The sequence below is a fragment of the Pituophis catenifer genome, unplaced genomic scaffold, assembly GCF_029215685.1.
Source record: "Pituophis catenifer annectens isolate HBS135680 unplaced genomic scaffold, rPitCat1.0.hap2 SCAF_13, whole genome shotgun sequence".
In the NCBI taxonomy this organism is placed as follows: Eukaryota; Metazoa; Chordata; class Lepidosauria; order Squamata; family Colubridae; genus Pituophis; species Pituophis catenifer.
In genome coordinates this window covers 19035394-19056529 of record NW_027256893.1, presented here as the reverse complement: position 1 = coordinate 19056529, position 21136 = coordinate 19035394, and the positions used below count along the sequence as shown (strand labels likewise).

Genomic DNA, 21136 nt, shown 5'->3' with positions numbered 1-21136 from the left:
ATCTTTCCTTTATCCATGACTTATTAATTCAAGGTCCAATTTATTCTTAGGTTCACATACAATTAAAATCAACGGTGCTTTTCAAAAGACAACTGTACCGAAAAAGCTTCTTGGATGAGAAGTGAAATGTTTTCAAGGGAGTAAAAAACACAAAAAAAATCCTTTTGAAAAGCACCTTTGGGACAACCATGACCTGGATGATGGAGAATGTCCATAAACAAGGAAAATCAACTAGAATTGAAACCAGTTCCATACATTTCCATATTTTTGGAGTAGCCAAGTTCTTCCTTATTTGGATGTGATGCCATTGCCATAATGGTCCCAAAATAGAGAGGGATTTTCATGACAGGTAAATGCAGTTTTGTTTTTTTGGGCATGTTCTGACCAACATATTGTTCTTCACAATAGCATGAAGCAGACTCCTTGTCCCGACAAAACCCCTTTTTATTAAGCTAATGTGAATTCCTTTCATTCACATCCAGCAAAGTCCCAGCAAACAGTCTTTCAAGGGTGAATTTACAACCACAGACCTTATCAGGCTTGGAGAGCTGCCAGGCCGATATCTTCCAAACGCAATGCTGTACAAGAAAAGGCTTGGCAAAGAGTCTCTGAGAGTCACGAACAGATCTTCACACTAATGAAATTAACTCATTGTCTCCTGCAAACTCCACTCCCCTTTCGCTCCCCTTTATTCCCTATGGGAGGGACCATTCACCGTCCACCTGTGCCTTTACTCCCGAGTCGGCCCTTGTTCCTTCTCCTGGCAGCTCTGCGTATGTGCACATCGGGAACAGGCTCCAGCTGTTCTTCAGCCCCACTTATCTCCGACTCCGAAGGTAGCTGATAACTGTCGGACAGCCCTGTCCCCATCTCTGCCTCCAACGCAGAGCCCTCATCAGAGCCCTCCCCAGACTCCAGGACTGGCCCATGTTCCTCCCCAACCTCCTCACTGTAAGAATCTGTCACCAGCTCCGCTGGCCGCTGGTGGGACACAACGGGGCATTTGAGAGAGAACCAGCTTGATCTACTGTTTAAAATGGGAGCGTTGTGTTTTGCCTTTCACACTGGATGTCTGTAGAACAGCCCCTTTTTCTCCGCCTTAGGAAGAAAGGCAACATGAAACCACTTCTGACAATATTGCTAAGGAAATTACATGGATTTGTAGTTGCCCCAAGTCAAGACCGACTCAAAGGTGCCCACTAAAAAAGGCACTCAGTGGTACAGTGACTCTTGGTTGACTGGCAGCAGCACCATGGCCAATGAAGATGGAAATCATCATTTTTATCTATTTGCTTCATCCCAGTGCATCATTTCCCAATCTGATGCAACTCCACAAATACATTTGAAGGTGATGGAAGAAAAACACCTAACAGAAAAGCAGAGGGAGGGGGAGTCTATTAATGACTAATATTCCTGCCTTGAAAATATTGTTTTGAAAAACACCTTTTTAAAAAACCCAATACGTTTAAGTAATGAATCAGAAGGATAATATTAAGTAACAAAAAGCTCTACCAGCATGCAATTATATTTCAAGAACTTTGGAAAATGCAATTTGAAAAGTGTGTGGGTGCTAATGTTGTGCTACACGATTACGTTTGTATCGTTCTTTCTTAGTAAGGTTTTGTTTTCTGTGAGGATGCAAATCGGGAATTAATTGGTTTGCTTACAGTATTGTTTAGCTTATATACCACCGAACATAAGTATAAACTTCAAGAGCTCACTCAAGTGTAGTAGAGTTATTCATAGCTCGGGTCTAACTGGGAGATCTTTGGTTTCAAACGATGGTTGTCAGGCCTCAGAAAAATGACTGAATGGTGAAAATCCCAAAAGAAAAGTCGTCATTGAACTGTCATGCCCCCCGTTGGAGTCTGAATCTGAGACGGAAGACGAACAGCTGACAGAGAGCGGGAGAGTCTCTCCGTTGGCTGTGGAGGAAACTGGGGAAGGGCAAAGTCAGGCTGGGCAGAGCAGGGGAGAGGTAGAATAAGGGAGAGGGGGTTCAGATGAAGACAAATGCCCACCCCACCCCTCCTTATCCTAGGATGCACAGGGAAGAACGCAGTAAAGAGCAACATGGGTTGCTTGGCTTACAAGGAAGGAAAGGGCCCCGATTCCCTTCACAAGGCACACCTGGGGATGGAGTTTAAAGGAGAGGCAGTTGGGAGGGGCATTTGTCAGGAACAAATGCTGAATTCATCTAGTGTTGAGAGTTGTGGCCTGCATTCTTGGCATTCCTTCTGACTGTTTGAATTAGTGCCATGCTACTGGGTGCTTATCTTGTCTTGCTGGAATTATTCTTCGCTTCTGGGACTCATTATCTTGCCCTGCTGGAGTGATTGATTGTAATCATTCTGCTTACAGCATTTGGACTGGAGTATCTGCAGCCAGAAGCTGCTGCAGGTTTGTGGGAGAGCTTTTCTCCAGGCCAGAGAGTAAACTGGATGTTGGAGGCAAAGGTGGTGCCAATAAAGGGACTCATACCGGTTCTCTGGCTGTGTTGCCTTCATGCCACGCCCCGGGTCATCACATGATCTTTATAACATGTCAATCAAAACTAATATAATATCTGTCTGCTAAAAGACATCCATACAGGTAGAATTGAGCCCAGAATTTTGGTTGTAAGTTGTTGGGGTCATAACTCGAGTTACCATGTGACCATCTTTCTGTCTATCCAACAAAAAACTACCTGTATCCTATATCATCTTAGCTCTTCCCCTTTTGACTAGATGTGAATCCGAGAACATATTTCATTTCATGCCTTTGTTCCGGTTTCGTCCTCATTTTGAAGTACTTACCTGATGTGTCCTATAATTTTTTAGGATGCCAGTTCTGAAAAATGTATCAAAGAGAAGAAAGGGATTAACAATAGAGGGAAGATATATTTTCTTTCAAGTACCATTTGTACTGCTAACTTGGTAAATCTCTTTGACATTTAAATTATTTTTTTTTTCTTAGTTCTTTGTGGTTTGGCTCTCTTTTTTCTTTCTTTCTTCTTCTTCTTTTTTTTTTTTCTTTGCCTTTTCTAAATTCCACCCACCTACCCAGTAACTAAATGCCACAACTATTGTATCCTTGGCTGGTTCTAAGAAAAACAAATACAGACTTAAAGATTTTATATTCATAGTTTTGTTTTGTTTTGTTTTTTAAATCACATGCCATGATAAAGCTACTTTTCAACTAGCTTCCATTTTAAAAATAAATAGAAATGGGGTGGAAAAAAATAAACCATTATGGGTCATTTTTTTTTTTCCATGAGGAAAGTTAAGGAGCAGATTTGTTGCCTTTCAAAGATCCTTTTGAAGTCTTAGCATCTTGCCAAAGCCTCATGAAGAAGGCCAGTGGTGATACAGACTGTCCCTCTCTTGGCCCTGGGTCAAAGAAGAAATGGACCAGCAGCTAACCTTATGCCTCTCAATCCCTCTTGTATGGTTTCCAGCAAACTCAATATATTTAAAAACATTCAATCAGTCAGCAATCAAAAAGTCAAGTCTATAAGCACATGAAGGCAAGCAATCTCCATCCATGCACTCTTAAGTTCAGAAGCCTGATCTACTTGAGAGAGAAATAGCAGGGGCCCTCAGCTGACCCCAAATGCTCTGGAGATGATATGGAGGGAGGAAGAGTCATCAATACAGCTTTTAGGATTAGGCTACATGTACTTGGTACATATAGATGGCTCAGTGGCTAAGATGCTGAGCTTGTCGATCAGAAGGTCGGCAGTTCAGTGGTTTGAATCCCTAGTGCCACGTAACGGGGCGAGCTCCCGTTACTTGTTCCAGTTTCTGCCAAACTAGCAGTTCGAAAGCACGTAAAAAATGCAAGTAGAAAAATAGGGACCACCTTTGGTGGGAGGGTAACAGCGTTCTGTGCGCCTTTGGTGTTTAGTCATGCCGGCCACATGACCACGGAGACATCTTTGGACAGCGCTGGCTCTTCGGCTTTGAAACGGAGATGAGCACCGCCCCCTAGAGCCAGGAACGACTAATACATATGTGCGAGGGAAACCTTTACCTTTACCTTTTACTTGGTTGAATTGAATACTCATTTAAAACGTGAGTTCTGAATATATTGATCCTTGTTGATTTATGTCCCTTGTATCTTACAGATTTGTTCCTGACAACGTTGTCCAAATCTGGAGAAGCTCAGTTTGAGATATGGGTGAATCAGGTAAAGAGACTCTCATCGTGTGAAGTCGGGAATAATATATTCTGATGTATTCACGAAGGCAGGGCTGGTTGTACTGAATTCAGGACTAACGAATCTGCACCTTACCAACCATTGTCAGTGCTGGTTTTGACCTTCTGAATGCCACTTGAAGAGCAACAATCTAGCATGGAAGCCAATTAAGCCACTCAGTAGACCTTATATGTATGTGTTGGAAGAAGATTTCCACAGTGATCTCCTATGTAGGATAGCTGGCATTTGATTTGTCAACAGGGTAGTTTTGGGAAGAAAAAAAAAGTTCCTTAATTTGGTACTTCCTTCTTGTGGTAGGACCCATACTTTATATTGGTTCCAATGGGACAATTTTTTTTCCCTCTACTTTAAAAATGGAGAAAAAATAGTTAAATATCAGATTCCTTTCCGGCTGCTAAAGTCTTAGTGAAAGTTTAGGGCAGGGATATCCAACCTTCGCAACTTTAAGACCTGTGGATCTCAAGTCCCAGAATTCCCCAGGCAGTATGGTGAATTCTGGGAATTGAAGTCCAGAGGTCTTTCACTGCTGTTCTGCTCTGGAATACGGAGGACTAATAGCTAATCTAAATACTTTTTTTAAGGCTCTGAGAGTGCCCATGGTAGAATAAACCTGTATATCTTCCCTTTTTCATCTTTCCTTATTGAATTCATTCTTTGTTCCCTGTCAAATTTTGTCCATTTAGGTCAGTAAATCTAAGAGTAAGCAATCACCATAAAATACTACTATAATTTTTGGAAAGCTAATTTCATTCAATTTTTTTTCTTCCTTTAGTGTAAGCAATTATTGGTTGACACAATTATTACTAAAATTGATTCTTCCCCTTAATAATCCATTTGATTCAATACTGTAGTTAACAATGAAAGCTGATTTCATTAGGGCCCACCTTGTCTATTAATATTTCTGTCCAAATCTTTAATTCACATATGGAACGCTTTTGCAAGCTAAGGCTAAACCAAGATATTTGTAACCATGGTTTCTCAATTCCCAAATCTTTAAGCTAGTTTATGAAATTATTGAAAGTATGCAAAAATAAAAAACCCAAACTCCATAAAACATCATGTTTTTTCTGTTCGCCGTGGGTTATTATATTATGTGGGTTATATTTTTATTGACAGGATGGAGATTTTGCCAAACCTCAAGACATAAAGGAAAAACCGAAGGATGCAGTTGTTATAGGACAATCAGTATTTGCTGATTTTGGTGAGATTCCTTTTTCCTTCTCTCAAATATTTGATTTATAGGCATTTTCTGTGTATGCAAGAATGTCTGTTTATGCAGTAGAAATTATTAGGATGACAATGCCATTTTATTCTGCTCCTTAAGAAAACTCTAACTTTCTAAATGTTAAATTGCTAAAATGTTTTATAGGCACTTTATTAATTAATATCTGAACTATACATGTAATATTTAAATTACAGTGTTTATTATTTGATGAAACATGCCTATGTTTTAAAACATGAATACCAATGATTAAACTTTCTTAACTTTCTGGGAATCTAATTTTGAGCAATTTCTTTGTGGAGAGAAATAATACTTTTGCTTTTAATTAAGGGCCAAATTAGGAATTAGTATGTGTTTTTAGCAATTCCAAAATGTCATTGTTATTAAATTTATGACACCAGGTGCTCTATGTGTTAATTCTAACGTTATTTTGTATCGGATCATCAACATTTTTTATCTCTTTTTATTTTATGTCCTTGTTAAAATAGCTTATTGCATATTTAGTGTGATTAACTTTCAAATTACTACTAATAATAAAACTTAAAAGTCCAGTTTCAGAATCTGGTTTCTGTTAAAAAGGAACATAATTGCTCCCCCATTTTGTTTCTGCTGATCAGAATATAAAGTGAACCCTACATTAATTTCCCATCTAAATCTTGGTCAGTAACCAAAGCTGAGACAAACTGAGCTGAGGTTTTGGTTTTTAAAATGTCAGGGAATTATCTGCATACTTTAATCTTCCCAGCCACAATTGTTCTCATCATCTGTTTTCTAATATCTCTAAAAGTGAGGGAGAGGATTTGATTAAGTAGATTTTTCCTGGCCTTTTGGCTAAGATTAAGTGTAAGAGTTGATTAATCAAGATCTTGAAAGTGTTATTTGTCCTAAAAAGAATGGTGCCTGTTTATTGAAAAATAAACACCGGCAGCATCATACACTAATCTGTCCTCTTCTAAATAAATCCCATAAATATTTTCATACATTTATGCTTGACCTTTAATTAAATGCCATCACTCCTGAGTAAGTGTCCAGGGAGTCTCTGAACTGTAACTCTTGCTACAGAACAAACCAAAATCAGACTAAAACGAGATTTTATTTTAATTATTCTATTTGCATACTACCAAATCTGCTAGGGATTTTGGGCAGCTTGGGGTAATGTTTACATATTCTGTTTCCTCCTTTAAAAAGGAGATTCACTATAGGCAAGTGAAGGTGGAAACGTAGCAATCCTAAATATATATGTATATTTTAATCCTTGTTTTTTGGGGGGCGGGGGGTTTCTATTAACCTGTCACAGAGAGCTGTTTGCGATTCCTCAAAAGCAGATGGTCTTGGAAAACGCCATGAATGCTAATAAGCATGAAGCCTACATCAAATCCATTTGTTTATTTATGAGAGATGTAAATAAGTTAATCTGATTAGAATTTCATCGCACCAAGTGCTAGCTCCTTGACAGCAAAAGGGCAGATGTAATTTTAGAAATAAGCCATATTTTTAAGAAGAGATTGATTTGCTTAAAATTCAAAAGATGCCCGAAAGAGGGAGAGAGACTATTCTAAGCAAGGATTCCAAACATATAACATTTCTATACCAGGTGTGAAATCCAGCAGGTTCTGACAGGTTCTGGAGAACTGATAGCGGAAATTTTGAGTACTTTGGAGAACCGGTAGCGGAAATTTTAAGTAGTTCAGAGAACCAGTAGCGGTAAATTTGAGTAGTTGGGAGAACCGGCAAATACCACCTCTGGCTGGCCCCAGAGTGGAGTGGGAATGGAGATTTTGCAGTATCCTTCCCCTGCCACGCCTACCAAACCAAACCAAACCACACCCACCACACCACACCCACCAAGCCATGCCCACGGAACCGGTATTTAAAAAAATTGGATTTCACCACTGTTCTATACCATTTGGAGTTACACTTTTTAAGCCACGGCATCATATCAAAGATAATAACAGCCACCATACAAGTAGTCCTCGACTTACAACAGCTCATTTAGTGACCGTTCAAAGTTACAATGGCACTGGGAAAAAAAAGTGAGCTATGACCGTTTTTCACAGTTACAACCTTTGCAGCATCCCCGTGGTCAAATGATCAAAATTCAGACCCTTTGGCAACAGGTTTGTCAGTGTTCCAAGTAACACCCCTAACGAAAGAAAACTCCGAGGCTTGAGTTTCCTCAAAGTTCAGTTTTTATTAGAGATGTCATATTGGCACATCTGGGAAAACCCGAATCTGAAAGCTTCCGGGTTTTCCCCACCCAAAGGAAAGTTCAAGTCCCTTCTCCCTGCACCCACATGTCCATCACGTGGTCCAATCCAAGCACCATCCCAACTGGAGATGCCTCCCAGTTCCAGTCTCCCAGGTGCAGGGCAAGATGTCCTTGAACCTCTGAGAAAAGAATGTTATTATGACTATATACAGGGGTAGGCTTCTGGGGGTTTGGCAGGGTTCGGGCAATCCTCTAGCCAAGGATCGCCGGGGTTTGACAAACCCCCAAATGCCACCCCTGGCTGGCCACACCCACCCTGCCCCTCCCAAGGGTCTCCACATGGCCCATTCATCATTCCAGTAAGTGCAGGGGCTGTGCGGAGGGTCTGGGAAGGCAAAAAATGGGCCTACCAGAGGTTCTGGAAGTCCAGAAACGGGCCTGTTTCCGGCCTCCGGAGGACTTCTGGATCCCAGGGGAAGCTGTTTTCGCCCTCCCGGAGGGTCGAAAAAAGCCTCCAGAGCCTGGGGAGGATGAAAAACAACCCCCCCCAGCCGTGGTGCAGGCGGCTGACTAGGCCACACCCACCATGGCCGCACCCACCTAGCAACGGGGCAGCGAACCCATGGCTATAGGATCTGAAGCCCACCCCTGACTATATATCAATCAGTGGCAACCGTAAAATCCAGAGGGAGGGAGGGAGGGAGGGAGGGAGAGAGAGAGAGAGAGAGAGAGAGAGAGAGAGAGAGAGAGACATCTGCAAGAAAACAAACAAGCTCAGAGAGCACCAAGGACCCCTCAAATAAATAAGCATGATCTAGAAAGAGCCACCGCTGCTGAGGCTGTTTTGATCTCCCATGAAATTGCATGTTATTCATTTCCAAAACAGTCTTTTGCAATTTAAGTTTAATGGAAAATCCAAAAGCAAATACGCAGAAAAGCCAATTTCCTTAATAGAAAATAGCAGCATGGGGGAGGAAAACCAAGCCCATAGCATAAATGAGCTATTTCCTCTTCTGTGAGACCCATTCTCAATCTCTTGCGCTCCTCTTCGTTGAATGAATTGAAAGAAATATATATACATCTTTAGTCTCCAATGTTGTTCCTCCGATACAATTTACTTCTTAATCAGTTTAAATTTTAATTTAAACTTTTGTTTTAAAAACGATATTTCAGCATTAACAAAACTCAGAGAACCTGTTTCAGCCACTTTGGCACAGCGAACATTAATAACTGCTAAATTAGTTGTCCTATGACTTATTTTTATTAAATCATGTCCTCGGTGGTTATCCATTTTGGGGTTGCAGCATCTATAGTGTCTTTACATGTTAAAGTAACTTGAGCCCGGACTGATTAAAATATGTTTTAATAAACTTACTGATAATGTCCAGAGACTGTTGCAATTTAGGAGGGTATTCATCTTCCACTGTTGGAGTTAAAAATTCATTTGAGAGCTGCTACTAAACTAAGTTTTAGGTTTAATAAAAAGCTTCATAATTCTCGTTGTAAGTGTTGTGGTCTGCCAGAAGCTCCTGGAGCTAGCAGCGGAGTCGGACAGTGAGGAGGCTGGGGAGGAACATGGGCCAGTCCTGGAGTCTGGGGAAGGCCCGGACGAGGACTCTGCGTCTGAGGCAGAGATGGGCCAGGGCCATCTGGGAGTGATGTGCGGACTCTGGAGCCTCCAGAGGTGGACAGCAGAGAGGCAGAGGAACAGGAGGAGCCTGTTCCTAGGGCACGCATGCAAAGAGCTGCCAGAAGGCAAGAGCAGCTAAAGCAAAAAGGACGACTCGGGAGTAAGGCCAGGAGATGATTGGCCCCTCTCATAAGGCTTAAAAGAGCAGCAACGGCTCTTGGGCTCTTTGTAGGAAAGCAACGTTGCTAAATCTGTTTTCCAGTCGGCGTCTCTTGTTTCTGAGGGCTTTGCCAAGAAAGGCATTTGGCAGGGTGCCAAAGAAGATAAAGGTTTGTGATAAGCCAAAGGACTTTTTCTGAAGGACTTGTTTTGGAATTAATTTGGACTAAGCTGGGAATGAAGTAATTCCCAGCTGTTACAATAAAATAGGTTTGTTTAAGACTAAATTGTGTCTTGTAATGACTAAGTGAGCCTAGGTCACAATAGTAAGCACAAACTAAAGTATACATTTGTGTCTTGAGTTTTTCATCAATGGTTTTTTCTACCGAGGCAAAATGCATTGCAAACATACAATTGCAATAGTAAAATAACAACAAATCAATGGCGTGAAAACAATAAAGCTACTGTAAAGACTTAAACATAAATATTGACATTTCATTACTCTCTGGCCTCATCCTAGTCACAAGGTGAAATGAAGGCCACCCACAATCTTAACTGTCCTAAAGGAAAATTAATTGAAATCCCGTTTGGGTAGAGTCCATTCGGTGAGACAAGTTAGTTCCAATTAAATACAAACACTTGTTTCAGTCTCAACCTATTCTAAGCAGAGGCGTGATGGCTCGGCGGTTAAAGATGCTTAGCTTGTCAGCTGGAGAGCTGACAGCCTGTGTTCGAGACCCGAGCGCCTCATGACAGGGTGAGCTCCCGTTCCTTGCTCCAGCTCCTGCCCACCTAGCAGTTTGAAAGCATGCAAATGCGAGTAGATAAATAGGTACCACTTTGGTGGAAAGCTAACAGTGTTCCACGTGCCTTTCGCATATTTATTTTTATTTATTGGTTCGATTTATATGCCGTCCTTTTCCAGAGACTCAGGGTGGCTTACAATGCGTTAAGCATACAGCCATGTTGGCCACATGACGATGAAAATTGTCTTCAGACGTCACTGGCTCCATTGGCCAAGAAACAGAGATAAGCATCGTGCCCGAGAGTCAGACTCAACTAGACAGGGGAACTTTTACTTTTTACTCTAAGTCCCAAAGATGCTTTTTTTCAAGAGGCAACTGGACTTTCTGGTTTTCCTTTGAAGACGTTTTGTTTCTCATTCCAGAAACTTCTTCAGCTGAAGAAGCTTCTTGGATGAAAAGCGAGATGCCTTCAAAGAAAAACCAGAAAGTCCAGTTGCCTCTTGAAAAAATCACCTTTGGACAACCATGACCTGGATGACTGTGAATCTCCGTAGACTTCTAAGCCTCTTAGTTTAGATCAACCCAGTGTTTTCTACAGGTGCGTCAGTTGATACAAGAAATTGCACATTTTCAAGATACATAAAATTAGAACTTTCTTTGGGGAGCCGTGTGTGTGTGTTGTGCACGGGCTGTTATTTTTCTTGAATAAATACCGAACATTAAATTCTCAACTCTTAGATATGCAAAGCAACAGTTAAGATATGCAAAGCAACAGTTTAATCTGTCAGAAAGTACCATTAACCTTTAAGGGAGAGTCAGATTCAGAATGCTAAAATCGTTTTTTAAGTCACAGCCATTATGCCTTCAAAATCCCAAGGGGAAGAACATTGTGAATTGAGATGCTGTGATTATTTTCTTATAAAGCCATACATAAATATATATTATATACATTTATTAATTGGTTGAGGGTCAGTATTGTTGCTGGTTGGCTGTGCGGTTGATTTGAATTCTGAGGGGGTTTGTAGGCTGGTTGTAGGTCGATAAATCTCAATTATGTAAATATAAATCCCTATTCTATTTGAACTGAACAACAGGTCTTGTTTAGGACTGTAATTCCAGACCCCCCACTCCTCTCCATTTGTTTTAACGTTGGATAGATTTTTGTGATAATATTTGGTGTAACAGGCCACCATCAGAATAATAAATCTGCAATTCTTCTATGAATAGATAGAACTCCTTTATGGGTAGGTCTCAAATTTGCCTCCTAGACTTTCATTAAACAATTATTACTTACCTCAGCTTTCGGTGGGTGATATATTTAAATTGTTGTAACATCTGCTTACAAAATTTTCACTTAATAAGCTTGGCAAGGCTACCTAGTCATATTTTTATAAACTCCCGAAAGTTGATTGAGGTGATGATGTGGTGTTAATGTAATCCTGTCTCTATCGCTGTCACCTGCTGGGGTATTTACATCCCTAATTAAAAGGGACAAAGCCCTGGGAGGTTTTTTATTTAAAATGAAAATTAAACCGAATAGGAACATAAAAGTTATCTCAGTAGGTGGCAAGCGGAACAGAACTGCAATCAAGGAGGCCACAACAAATGTTTTGTTTGACTTCAGAGTAGACAGCAAAGGGTAAACAGATGACCTTTTTGCAAATATAAATATAGTATTTATATTATATAAAGTACAATCTGAAAACTTTTTAAAGTTTTTCGCAATGATGAGATAAGCATGGGTTTTTTAAAAATATGTGAAGATTGATGATTACAGTATTACTGTACATTACTGATTCAATTTGATCCGTATCTGCGGAAAGTATTTGTTTAAATAGTTGTATCATGATGGTTTCTATTTAGCTAGAGTCCTTTTCATAGTAAAGTGTTTTTCATGATATACTGATATTTTGCAACATATGATATACATAAAGAGTATGTAAAGGATACTTTTTTTGTTTGCATTCTAATTTCTTAGTTATTTGCCTAAACAGTCTTCAAACTTTACTATTGATTAATTGCCTGATCAGTTAATTGGTACTTGTTGAAGGCATTATGTCTACTTAAAATATTTATGGCATGTTCTCATAAACATCAGTTAAATTTCATAAGTATACAGACAAAGGCATAAAAACATCACTTAAAAATTTAAGAAATTGTAAAAAAAAAATTTTTTTTAAATGACTAAAAGGCAATGTGTGTGTAAAATATTTTTGTGTGTGTGCACCTACGTAATGGCATTTTTTTATCTGAATTTTCACACATACGTTCTTCCATATATTCCCAACCCTGAAAAAAAAACATATTTTTGCAGAAAGAAACTTACTTCTTTCCCTGGAATTAGTTGCTATGTGGATTTTTTTCCTTTAACCAGAGGAGTTTATAGTTTATAAAGTCAGCATACAAATGGGAATTGATAATATCCTGATCTCCTTTTCTTTGTGGCAACTGTAAGAGATACTTCTCAGATACAGGAATATCAGGTCAGAAGCTCTTTCTGAAACCAACAATAAAAGATGTTAATGTAGTTACTTAGAATTATGAATGCAACACCCTGGTCCTTCCTTCTCCTTTTCATTTCAATCGTCGTGTATCTTCATGCCTGACTCAATTTTTACAACAATTACAATTTGGAAGGATTGCAAAAATAGGCTGACGAGGTGAAGGATCACAATTTCTACTTAATTATTACTATTTTTTGTTTCTTTATAATATAAAATACAAAAAAATATGCAAAAATAAATAGTAGGGAAAATAGGGGAGGGAAAGTGGAAGGGAAGCAAGAAAGATGATTAGGGGACTAGAGGCTAAAACATATGAAGAACGGTTGCAGGAATTGGGTATGTCTAGTTTGGTGAAAAGAAGGACTAGGGGAGACATGATAGCAGTGTTCCAATATCTCAGGGGCTGCCACAAAGAAGAAGGAGTCAAGCTATTATCCAAAGCACCTGAAGGCAGGACAAGAATCAATGGGTGGAAAATAATCAAGGAGAGAAGCAACTTAGAACTAAGGAGAAATTTCCTGACAGAACAATTAATCGGTGGAACAACTTGCCTCTAGAAATTGTGAATGCTCCAACACTGAAGTTTTTAAGAAGATGTTGGATAACCATTTGTCTGAAGTGGTGTAGGGTTTCCTGCCTAAGCAGGGGGTTGGACTAGAAAACCTCCAAGGTCCCTTCCAACTCTGTTATTCTATTCTAAAAGGTGTTGACTTCTGACTTCCTTTGGTGCAGTAAAATAAGATAGTAACAAGAAACTTCAACTTTTTACTTTTACATAGTAGTATAAACTAGCCATTTCTATATCAACAAATCTATCTAATCGATAAAACACGAAATCAAAGTTTCATTTTTTTTCCACCTCAAGCAAAAAGTCCGGAAGCCGTTTCCAAGTAGAAACAAAAGTAATTGTGTTTTTGTCTTTTATCAAAGCAGCCAATTTAGCCATCTCTGCTAACTCCATCAGCTTTTGCAGCCCTTCTTCCATTGTGGGGATCAAAGTGTCCTTTCATTTTTGTGCATAAAATAATTTGCTGCCGTCAACGTACATAACATCAAAGTTCTGAATTTTTTCCCCCCCAAGTCTTTTTCCATTAAACCGAAAAGAAAAGTTTCTGGTTTTTGTCTTTATATTCTCTTGAAGAACCTTCCGTGTTCGAATAGGAATCCTACTCCAAGATTTCTTTGCTTTTATCACATGTCCAGAACTTCTCTTTAATTACCAGGATGTTTCCTTTGTTTACATTTATTGTCTCTGTGTGTACGTAGTTGGGTTTTTTTCCCCCCTAGTGATAAAAAAGACATTTTTGTAGTTTCGCTAAGCTGAATTATTTTTATCTTCCTCTTGTTTTTGCCAGATGGTGACGGGCAGACCGAGCACTTGCTGCCAGCTTGTGCAGATACAGCTTGTCAAAAAAGTGTCATCTACCTATTTAAGCCGGAACTGGATGAGGTACGCTGTGCTGCTACTGTATCTTGAATTTAAACGTGTAGTACATGAAAAATGAGCCAGGAACAAGGTTTGACGTTACCCCAAAAGCCACAGTAATGAGGGGGCCACTTTATAAAGTAGTCCCATTTGCTCTAGCAAAGACAGAAGTACAGATAGTCCTTGACTTACAACAAAAGTTGAGCCCCACATATCATGACCATTTATGATCCCCCCACCTTCTTTGTCAACTCTGAAGCTGACCTGACCAAAGCCATTTTTTTACCGCTTCAGTGTTGCCACACGAGCTGAGGGGTAGAGAAGGGGGATTTGAGCTAGAGGGGATTCTGTAGCCAAAACAAAAATCTTTTCTCTTGGGAACCAAGGTCATTGTCACACCTGGTCGGAGGAAGGTGGAGTGATGCTACCCGGCTGCCAGTCCGCACTGTGATTGGACCATGTGACTGATTGTTTTGAGAAAGTAGAAAAACTTTTAATTAGGTGAAAACCTCAGGAGACTTCAGAGTCGGTTTTCACCAGTTATGTGCCAATATGATAAGTCCAATGAAGGTATTCTTTGAGGAATCTACCTGCCTCGGAGTTTTGCTTGCTATGGATGTATTACTTGGAACCCTGACCTTCTTCTTATTGTTTCCAGTGGTTTCCAGTGTTACAGAATTTCTCGGATGGCGTAAATGTATGGGGTTTTGTTCCACATAGCAATGATCCGACCACAGATGAAATTTCCTTTCCAATCACTCTTCATATTGGAGATTATAACATGGATGGCTATCCGGATGCCCTTGCTATACTGAAAAACACATCAGGAAGGTACGGTATTGCCAGTAAATGGGACTTGGAGGGAGGGCATAACTTTTGTTCCTTGCCATAGTTGTGCATGCATCTTTCTTCCACCTTAAAATATTATAGCAGCTTCGACCTTCCCTGTGTTTGTGGGACTGCACGTTCGTTAACTGTCAATCCTGCAATCAGCTCCAACACCAGCTTGGGAATGCTGCCTTGTAGAATTAAGATGCTTCCTTCTAAAACACAGTGGTTGAACAGTTTTAGAATGGGTCTGTTTTTGTGTTCTGGGTGGCCTATTTTTCCTGCTGTTAAGCAGCATTTTAGAAGCGGAAGTCCAGGAAGAGAAGTGCATTACGTGTTCGTTGCTTTCTGCTCGCCTATTGACGTTGTGTAGAAATACAGATACATTTCCTTCTTATTTTTTCCAGCATACACTCTATTTCTTCACCCCAGTTGCATTTGGAGAGTTAATTCCTGTGATGGTTTGGAGGACTACAGACATTCTGCGGCCTCACCTGTTTTCTTCCATGCCTCTTTTTTGATATATGCCAATCCCTCCCTTCGCTATTGAAACTGGAGATTTTCAAATGTTAAATATTAACATTTGTGTTAAGATTGGGACAAAAGTCAATAAGACTAACAGGATTCCTGTTCTTGAGGGGTGTTGCCAGTTCCTTTTTTGCCTGGGGCAGTTCCTCTCTCCTTGAGCAAACACTGACCTATTTCATTCTAATAGAATGCACTATAGATGCATTTTTTGGTAGTTGACACAGTATTCCTGCTCAGTCATCAGCTTTCCATTATCAAAATGCCAACAATGCCAAGAAGCAGCTAGCTTTTCTTTTGTGCAAACATCTGGAGATCTTCAGCCCTAAGAAGCAACATCCTGGAGCTCTCCTGCGAACATATGTGTTTGGGATTTGAAGCTTGATATAATTGCAAGGAAAATATTTACAGCAAGCATCCTTCATTTACTACATCCTTGATCAAATGACATAAACATTCGAAGTGACACATGGCATAAAAAGAAACAAATTTGATTCATTATATTCTGTTTTTAAACGGGGGGGGGGGGGGGTGGATTTTAAAAAAAAATCCCAGTCCTTAAAAATGTTCTAAAGAGGAATTCTTGGTGTTGATAACTATGGAAATATAGAATAAGGGAAAATTGGAACCATTTTTTTTAAAGACAGATGGGGGGAGAGTTGATGCACTGTTTCCTTAATCCCAGATAGATCATGATTGATTGTGCCCGTGAGATTTCTCAATGCCTCCCCCCTCAAAAGAAATGCTGGTTTGTGTGTACAGTGTCAGCAGCAAAGTACTCCTGTTGTTAACTGAGATTGCATTTTATTATTAATATTGCGTCAGTCATGCTACCTAAGGCAAAATATGCAAATAGATGTGTTAACAATCATTTTTAAAACACCATAATTTTGGCTTGTATCAAATAATAAGTACTATTGATAGAAGTTCAACATCGTCATATTTTCATTATTTATTTATTTATTTATTTATTTTTCATATTTGTATACCGCCCTACTCCCGAAGGACTCAGGGCGGTGATCAGCCATAATAAATACAAATACATATAGAAGTTAAAAACTATTTAGAAACAGATTAAGTAATTGTAAACCACAGCACCCAAATTCCTCACAGCTTAGGTATATTTCCCATTTTTGCTTCAGGAAGACAGTATAGATTAATCATGACTTCACTGTTAAGGGGTTGTAAATTTAAAAAAAAAAAAATATGCACCCAGTTTGTCAGATTTAAAGCCCCTGAATGGAGCATAGGTTTCTAGTTTTAAAATACAGGGCGATATAAGATATATAAAAGTCTTATGACTCAGTATAACCACTATTCGCCTTAAATTAGCATTCTACCTGGCATTAGTACCAAAACTTGATTATATTTGTGTCAGAAATCCTGATGTTACTAGTTAATTTAGAATTTACAGGACAGATACCAAAGCAGGATGACCCTAAAGGAGCCACCAAGAATGAAATAAACTGCATTATGTTTAGGAACATCATCCCCATAAATGATTTATGAGGTGGTGCAGTGGTTAGAGTGCAGTACTGCAGGCTACTACAGCTGACTTCTAGCTGCAGTTCGGCAGTTCAAATCTCACCGGCTCAAGGTTGACTCAGCCTTCCATCCTTCCGAGGTGGGTAAAATGAGGACCTAGATTGTTGGGGGCAAAATGCTGTCTCTGTAAACTGCTTAGAGAGGTCTGTAAAAAGAACTATGAAGCGGTATATAAGTCTAAGTGCTATTGCTATTTATAGTTCCTCCTCAGTCAGCCTCAGTGAGTCTTGAGTTGTGAAGAGGGTGATCCATGGGATTCTACTCATTGCTGTCATTGGGCAATGTTACAGCCCCTCAACTTCTCTTTCCCCCAAATGTTCCTACTTTGGGCAGAAAGTTTGCTATCTCACAACTTGAACGAGTATATAGGAAGAACTGGCTTCTCTGGGCTAGCCTTCCTTCCAGATGTTAATTTAAAAACACAGGTCAGTCATAGGACAAGGTAGCATAATTAGTTCTCAAAAGTCATCTGCGTAGCAGTAGAATTGTTCAGTCATCCATAGACATCCAGCGTGTAAGGTCGAACAATGTCACATGGACATCGTCTTTTAATTCTATCAATCACGGTGAATAATGTAATTTGCATCACGTAACCGAGGCAAAAATTACTCGTTTGTGTCATTTGTGCAAAGATGTGACACATGTGACATTACTTGCACATCCCGTGGACTCCCTCCCCATGATACAATTACATAATGGGTCAGTAGGAATGGGTTAATGACATGAATCAATATTTCAGAATTACTCCCACAGTTGGTTATCTGGACAGAGTACCACAGTAGTAGTACGTCACTAATTTCCAAGTGTATGTGCATTTTTCCCGTTATTTCTTTTCCTTTAATAACACCATTCTGTTTTGCTACATCAATTTTTAGTTAGTTTTGTGGCAAGGAGGACAGGAGAATTTAAAAGCAGCTTACCGATTTGGCACCCAGAATTTGCAAAACTGTTTAATATTCTTCCGGTGGTTTTATTCCGTGGAGGTTATTAAAATAACAAATGCTTCTAAAAATATTTTATGAGCTTAGTGCATCTTCAGAAACATGATTTCCAAAAAGTGATGGGTTACATGGTAAGTTTTGATCGTTCATGCATTCTCGTGTCATTTGTACTGTGGGGTTCTTTTAATGGTTATCTTTTAACGTTTTTAAAGCTGTGTTTAGATTAATGATTATAATTAAAGTCGTTTTTTAATAGCTCGCTCTTGATGGCTTGCTGAAGTAAAAACAACAAAAAAAAAGTGTATCTAGTATATCCCTTTAGCATGTTCGACTATCTTCCCCAAATTTATCTCCCATCCTTCCTCTCTACTGATCTGTTCTGACCCAGCTTCCCACACACAACAAACCGTCTGTAGTTGAAGCAATGGTTCCTTTATTAGGAGCGCCAGCAACCCTGTCCAAAAAGTTTCTCTCCACCGCAGGCTAACAAGTCTGTCCGGCAGGAGATGACTAGTTGTCTGCCACATCTATTCGTCTCTGCCCCTTGCCAGAGCTAGAGTGGGGTTTCGCTAGCAGCGTTGGCTCTTCCGTCCCAAGGACTGGCCCATAGATTTCCACTGCTCTCCTCTCCTCTGCCTTCTGTGCATCTGCGCGTCAGGCACTGGACCCAGCTGTTCCTCCTCTTCCTCATCAGCTACCTCCAGACCTCGGGGCAGTTGACTCTCCATCTGAGGGCTGATGGACGGCCCAGGCTCTGCCTCTGTCTCTCTCTCTCTCTCTTTGCCAGCTCCATTCCCTCTTCCCCCTCGGAGCTCTCAGGTTGCTTTGATGCTGACCCTCATTCCCATGCCGCCTCCTCCTCCTCTGATTCGGCTGCTGAAGGGGCCGGCAGCTGTCAGACCACAACACGATCACGATGTTGCTTGCATGCATATTTGTGCTACAAAACTCCACTTAATTGGAGGCTCTGCATATAAAAATGTTAATACTAATAAGAATACCGTCTTCTGATGCCATCAGCATTTCTCCTTTCCATGTGTATAGTAATTCCGTAACATCGGGTTTAAAAAGCTCTTTGAATTCAGCTTTCATTTCTAAAATGCTTTAGGTGACCATTAGTTCCAAATATTTAAAGGCAAATCCAAATACTTACAGGAGTGACAAGCGTGTCTTTTTCAATAAAAAGCAGAAGTTTGAAGTATTTATCTTTAGGCTTCCTGAACAAGTCACAAAATTCCAGTGAGCGAAACTCTGTGTTGCTTTTTTTATGACTAATAAAAGCAAATCGTCGTCGGGTGCAGAGTAACGTTAGTCCTCGGTTTACGACCGGGATTGCGCCCAAAATATCTGTCGCTAATTGAGATGTTTAAATGGAATTGTGCTCCATTTTGCTACCTTTCTTGCCACCCTGGTTAAGTGAATCCAAGCAGTTGTCAAATTGGTAACAGGGTTGTTAAGTGAATCTGGCTTCCCTCATTGCCTTTGCTTGCCAGATGGTCGTAAAAGGGTCATAAACCGTCATAAATCTGAGTCAGTTGTCAAGCATTTTGAATTTGAGTTGGTAAGCTGATGATAGATTTTCCTTCTACTTTGCATGCAAAACTAGCTGGGGTTTTTTTTTTTATTATTTTCTTCCCAGCTTGATTTTACTGAAGGTGAAGTTGGCCTAGAATATGGGGGGTCAAAACTCAAGTCCCGTGGGCCGGATCCATAAATCTGGTCCATGGAGTCAGCCCAGTGCTGGGTTTCAAAAATTTTTTACTGCCGGTTCTGTGGGTGTGGCTTGCTGGGCGTGGCAGGGGAAGGATACTGTAAAATCTCCATTCCCTCCCCAATCCAGGGGAAGGTTACTGCAAAATCCCCATTTCCGCCTGATCAGCTGGGACTCGGGAGGCAGAGAATAGATGGGGGTGGGGTTAAGGTTAGGGTTAGGTGGGGCCAGTCAGAGGTGCTATTTACCGGTTCTCTGAACTACTCAAAATTTCCGCTACCGGTTCTCCAGAAGTGATCAGAACCTGCTGAAACCCACCTCTGAGCCAGCCTGGAAATAGCAAACGACCGGCCCATGGTGCCTCTGGCAGTCAAAGCGTGGTTTGGGGGGGCACATGTGTCCCCCCCCCAGTGCTCTATTTTGGCCGGCAAAGTGCTGCAGGAGGCATCTGTCCCATCTCGTTCCCCCCCCCATCCTCCCAGTCCATGGAGGAGAACTACAATGCTGATCCAGCCCTCAAAGAAATCCAGTTTGACACCCCTGTCCTTGAACCATCAATTAATGCCATCAGTGCTGAAGCACCATCTCCGTAACTATTTTAAACCGAGATGGCAAGTTTCTGGTGGATGGAATATGTCAGAGGCTGAAAAGAAAGCTTTTCTCCAAGAAACTCAACTATTTATTTTTCTAGCTCTTTCCCAATGGGTTGAGGTTTCAGAAGAACTAACCTGGCTAATGTCTGTCTGAAAAAAAGAAAGCCTATTTCTCATAAAGCAGAGTTTAATGTTGCATGACTTTAAAAAAAAAAGTCAAACATCATAATCTGGAAATAACTAATAGAATAAAGGAATAGATTTTATTCTGTTCTCGGTGCCTGACAGCCGCCTACATAGCATTCAGAATAAGAATGACATTTTCTTATATAAATCTAATTGGGACTACACCATTCCTCATTCTCTGTAATCAACCGCGCGCTGATTACAGATCCCTTTAGTGACTTTCGGTGTTCTTTTAATAAGCAGAGAGAAAGGGAACGTTTTTCCAATAAAAACTTATGAAATCAAACAGAAGAACGGATTGAATGAAGCTGCTGGAAAAGCCTCAAGGCCACCTTAAGTCTCTCGGTGATTAGACAAATAAGTCCATTGATTTAGAAAGGGGGAAAAAAAAACTCTAATTACAGCTGACTTATCAAATCAGCAAAGTTAAAACTGCCATCTTTATTGTTTTAGTATTGCCCGAGTAGCAGCTATTCCTGAATGTCGTCAACCGCTTGAGAGAATGAATTTTGAGGAAAGGATTACGCAAGTTAAGGAATAGTATTCAGGGTTGTGTGTCAGAAAAAGCATGTAAACGTCTAATAATGGTATCGGCTCTGGGAAGAGGTCAGGTCCACCTGTTCCTGGAAAAACTATGGAAAGCCATTTCATTCTTTTAATCACATTCTGTTTATCTATCTCAAAGTTACCAGTGATGCTTCTGTTCCCCTTACT

General features: G+C 40.2%; 1 protein-coding gene across 1 annotated transcript in view; it reads left to right on the top strand.

Annotated features, from left to right (window-relative positions):
• The window catches only part of ITFG1 (integrin alpha FG-GAP repeat containing 1), a 97652-nt gene that overhangs the window by 20006 nt on the left and 56510 nt on the right, over positions 1–21136 (top strand). The window contains exons 7-10 of the mRNA XM_070952677.1: positions 4106–4167; positions 5314–5398; positions 14023–14117; positions 14752–14924. Coding sequence (XP_070808778.1) covers positions 4106–4167; positions 5314–5398; positions 14023–14117; positions 14752–14924 — 415 coding nt within the window. The remainder of the gene's footprint in view (positions 1–4105; positions 4168–5313; positions 5399–14022; positions 14118–14751; positions 14925–21136) is intronic.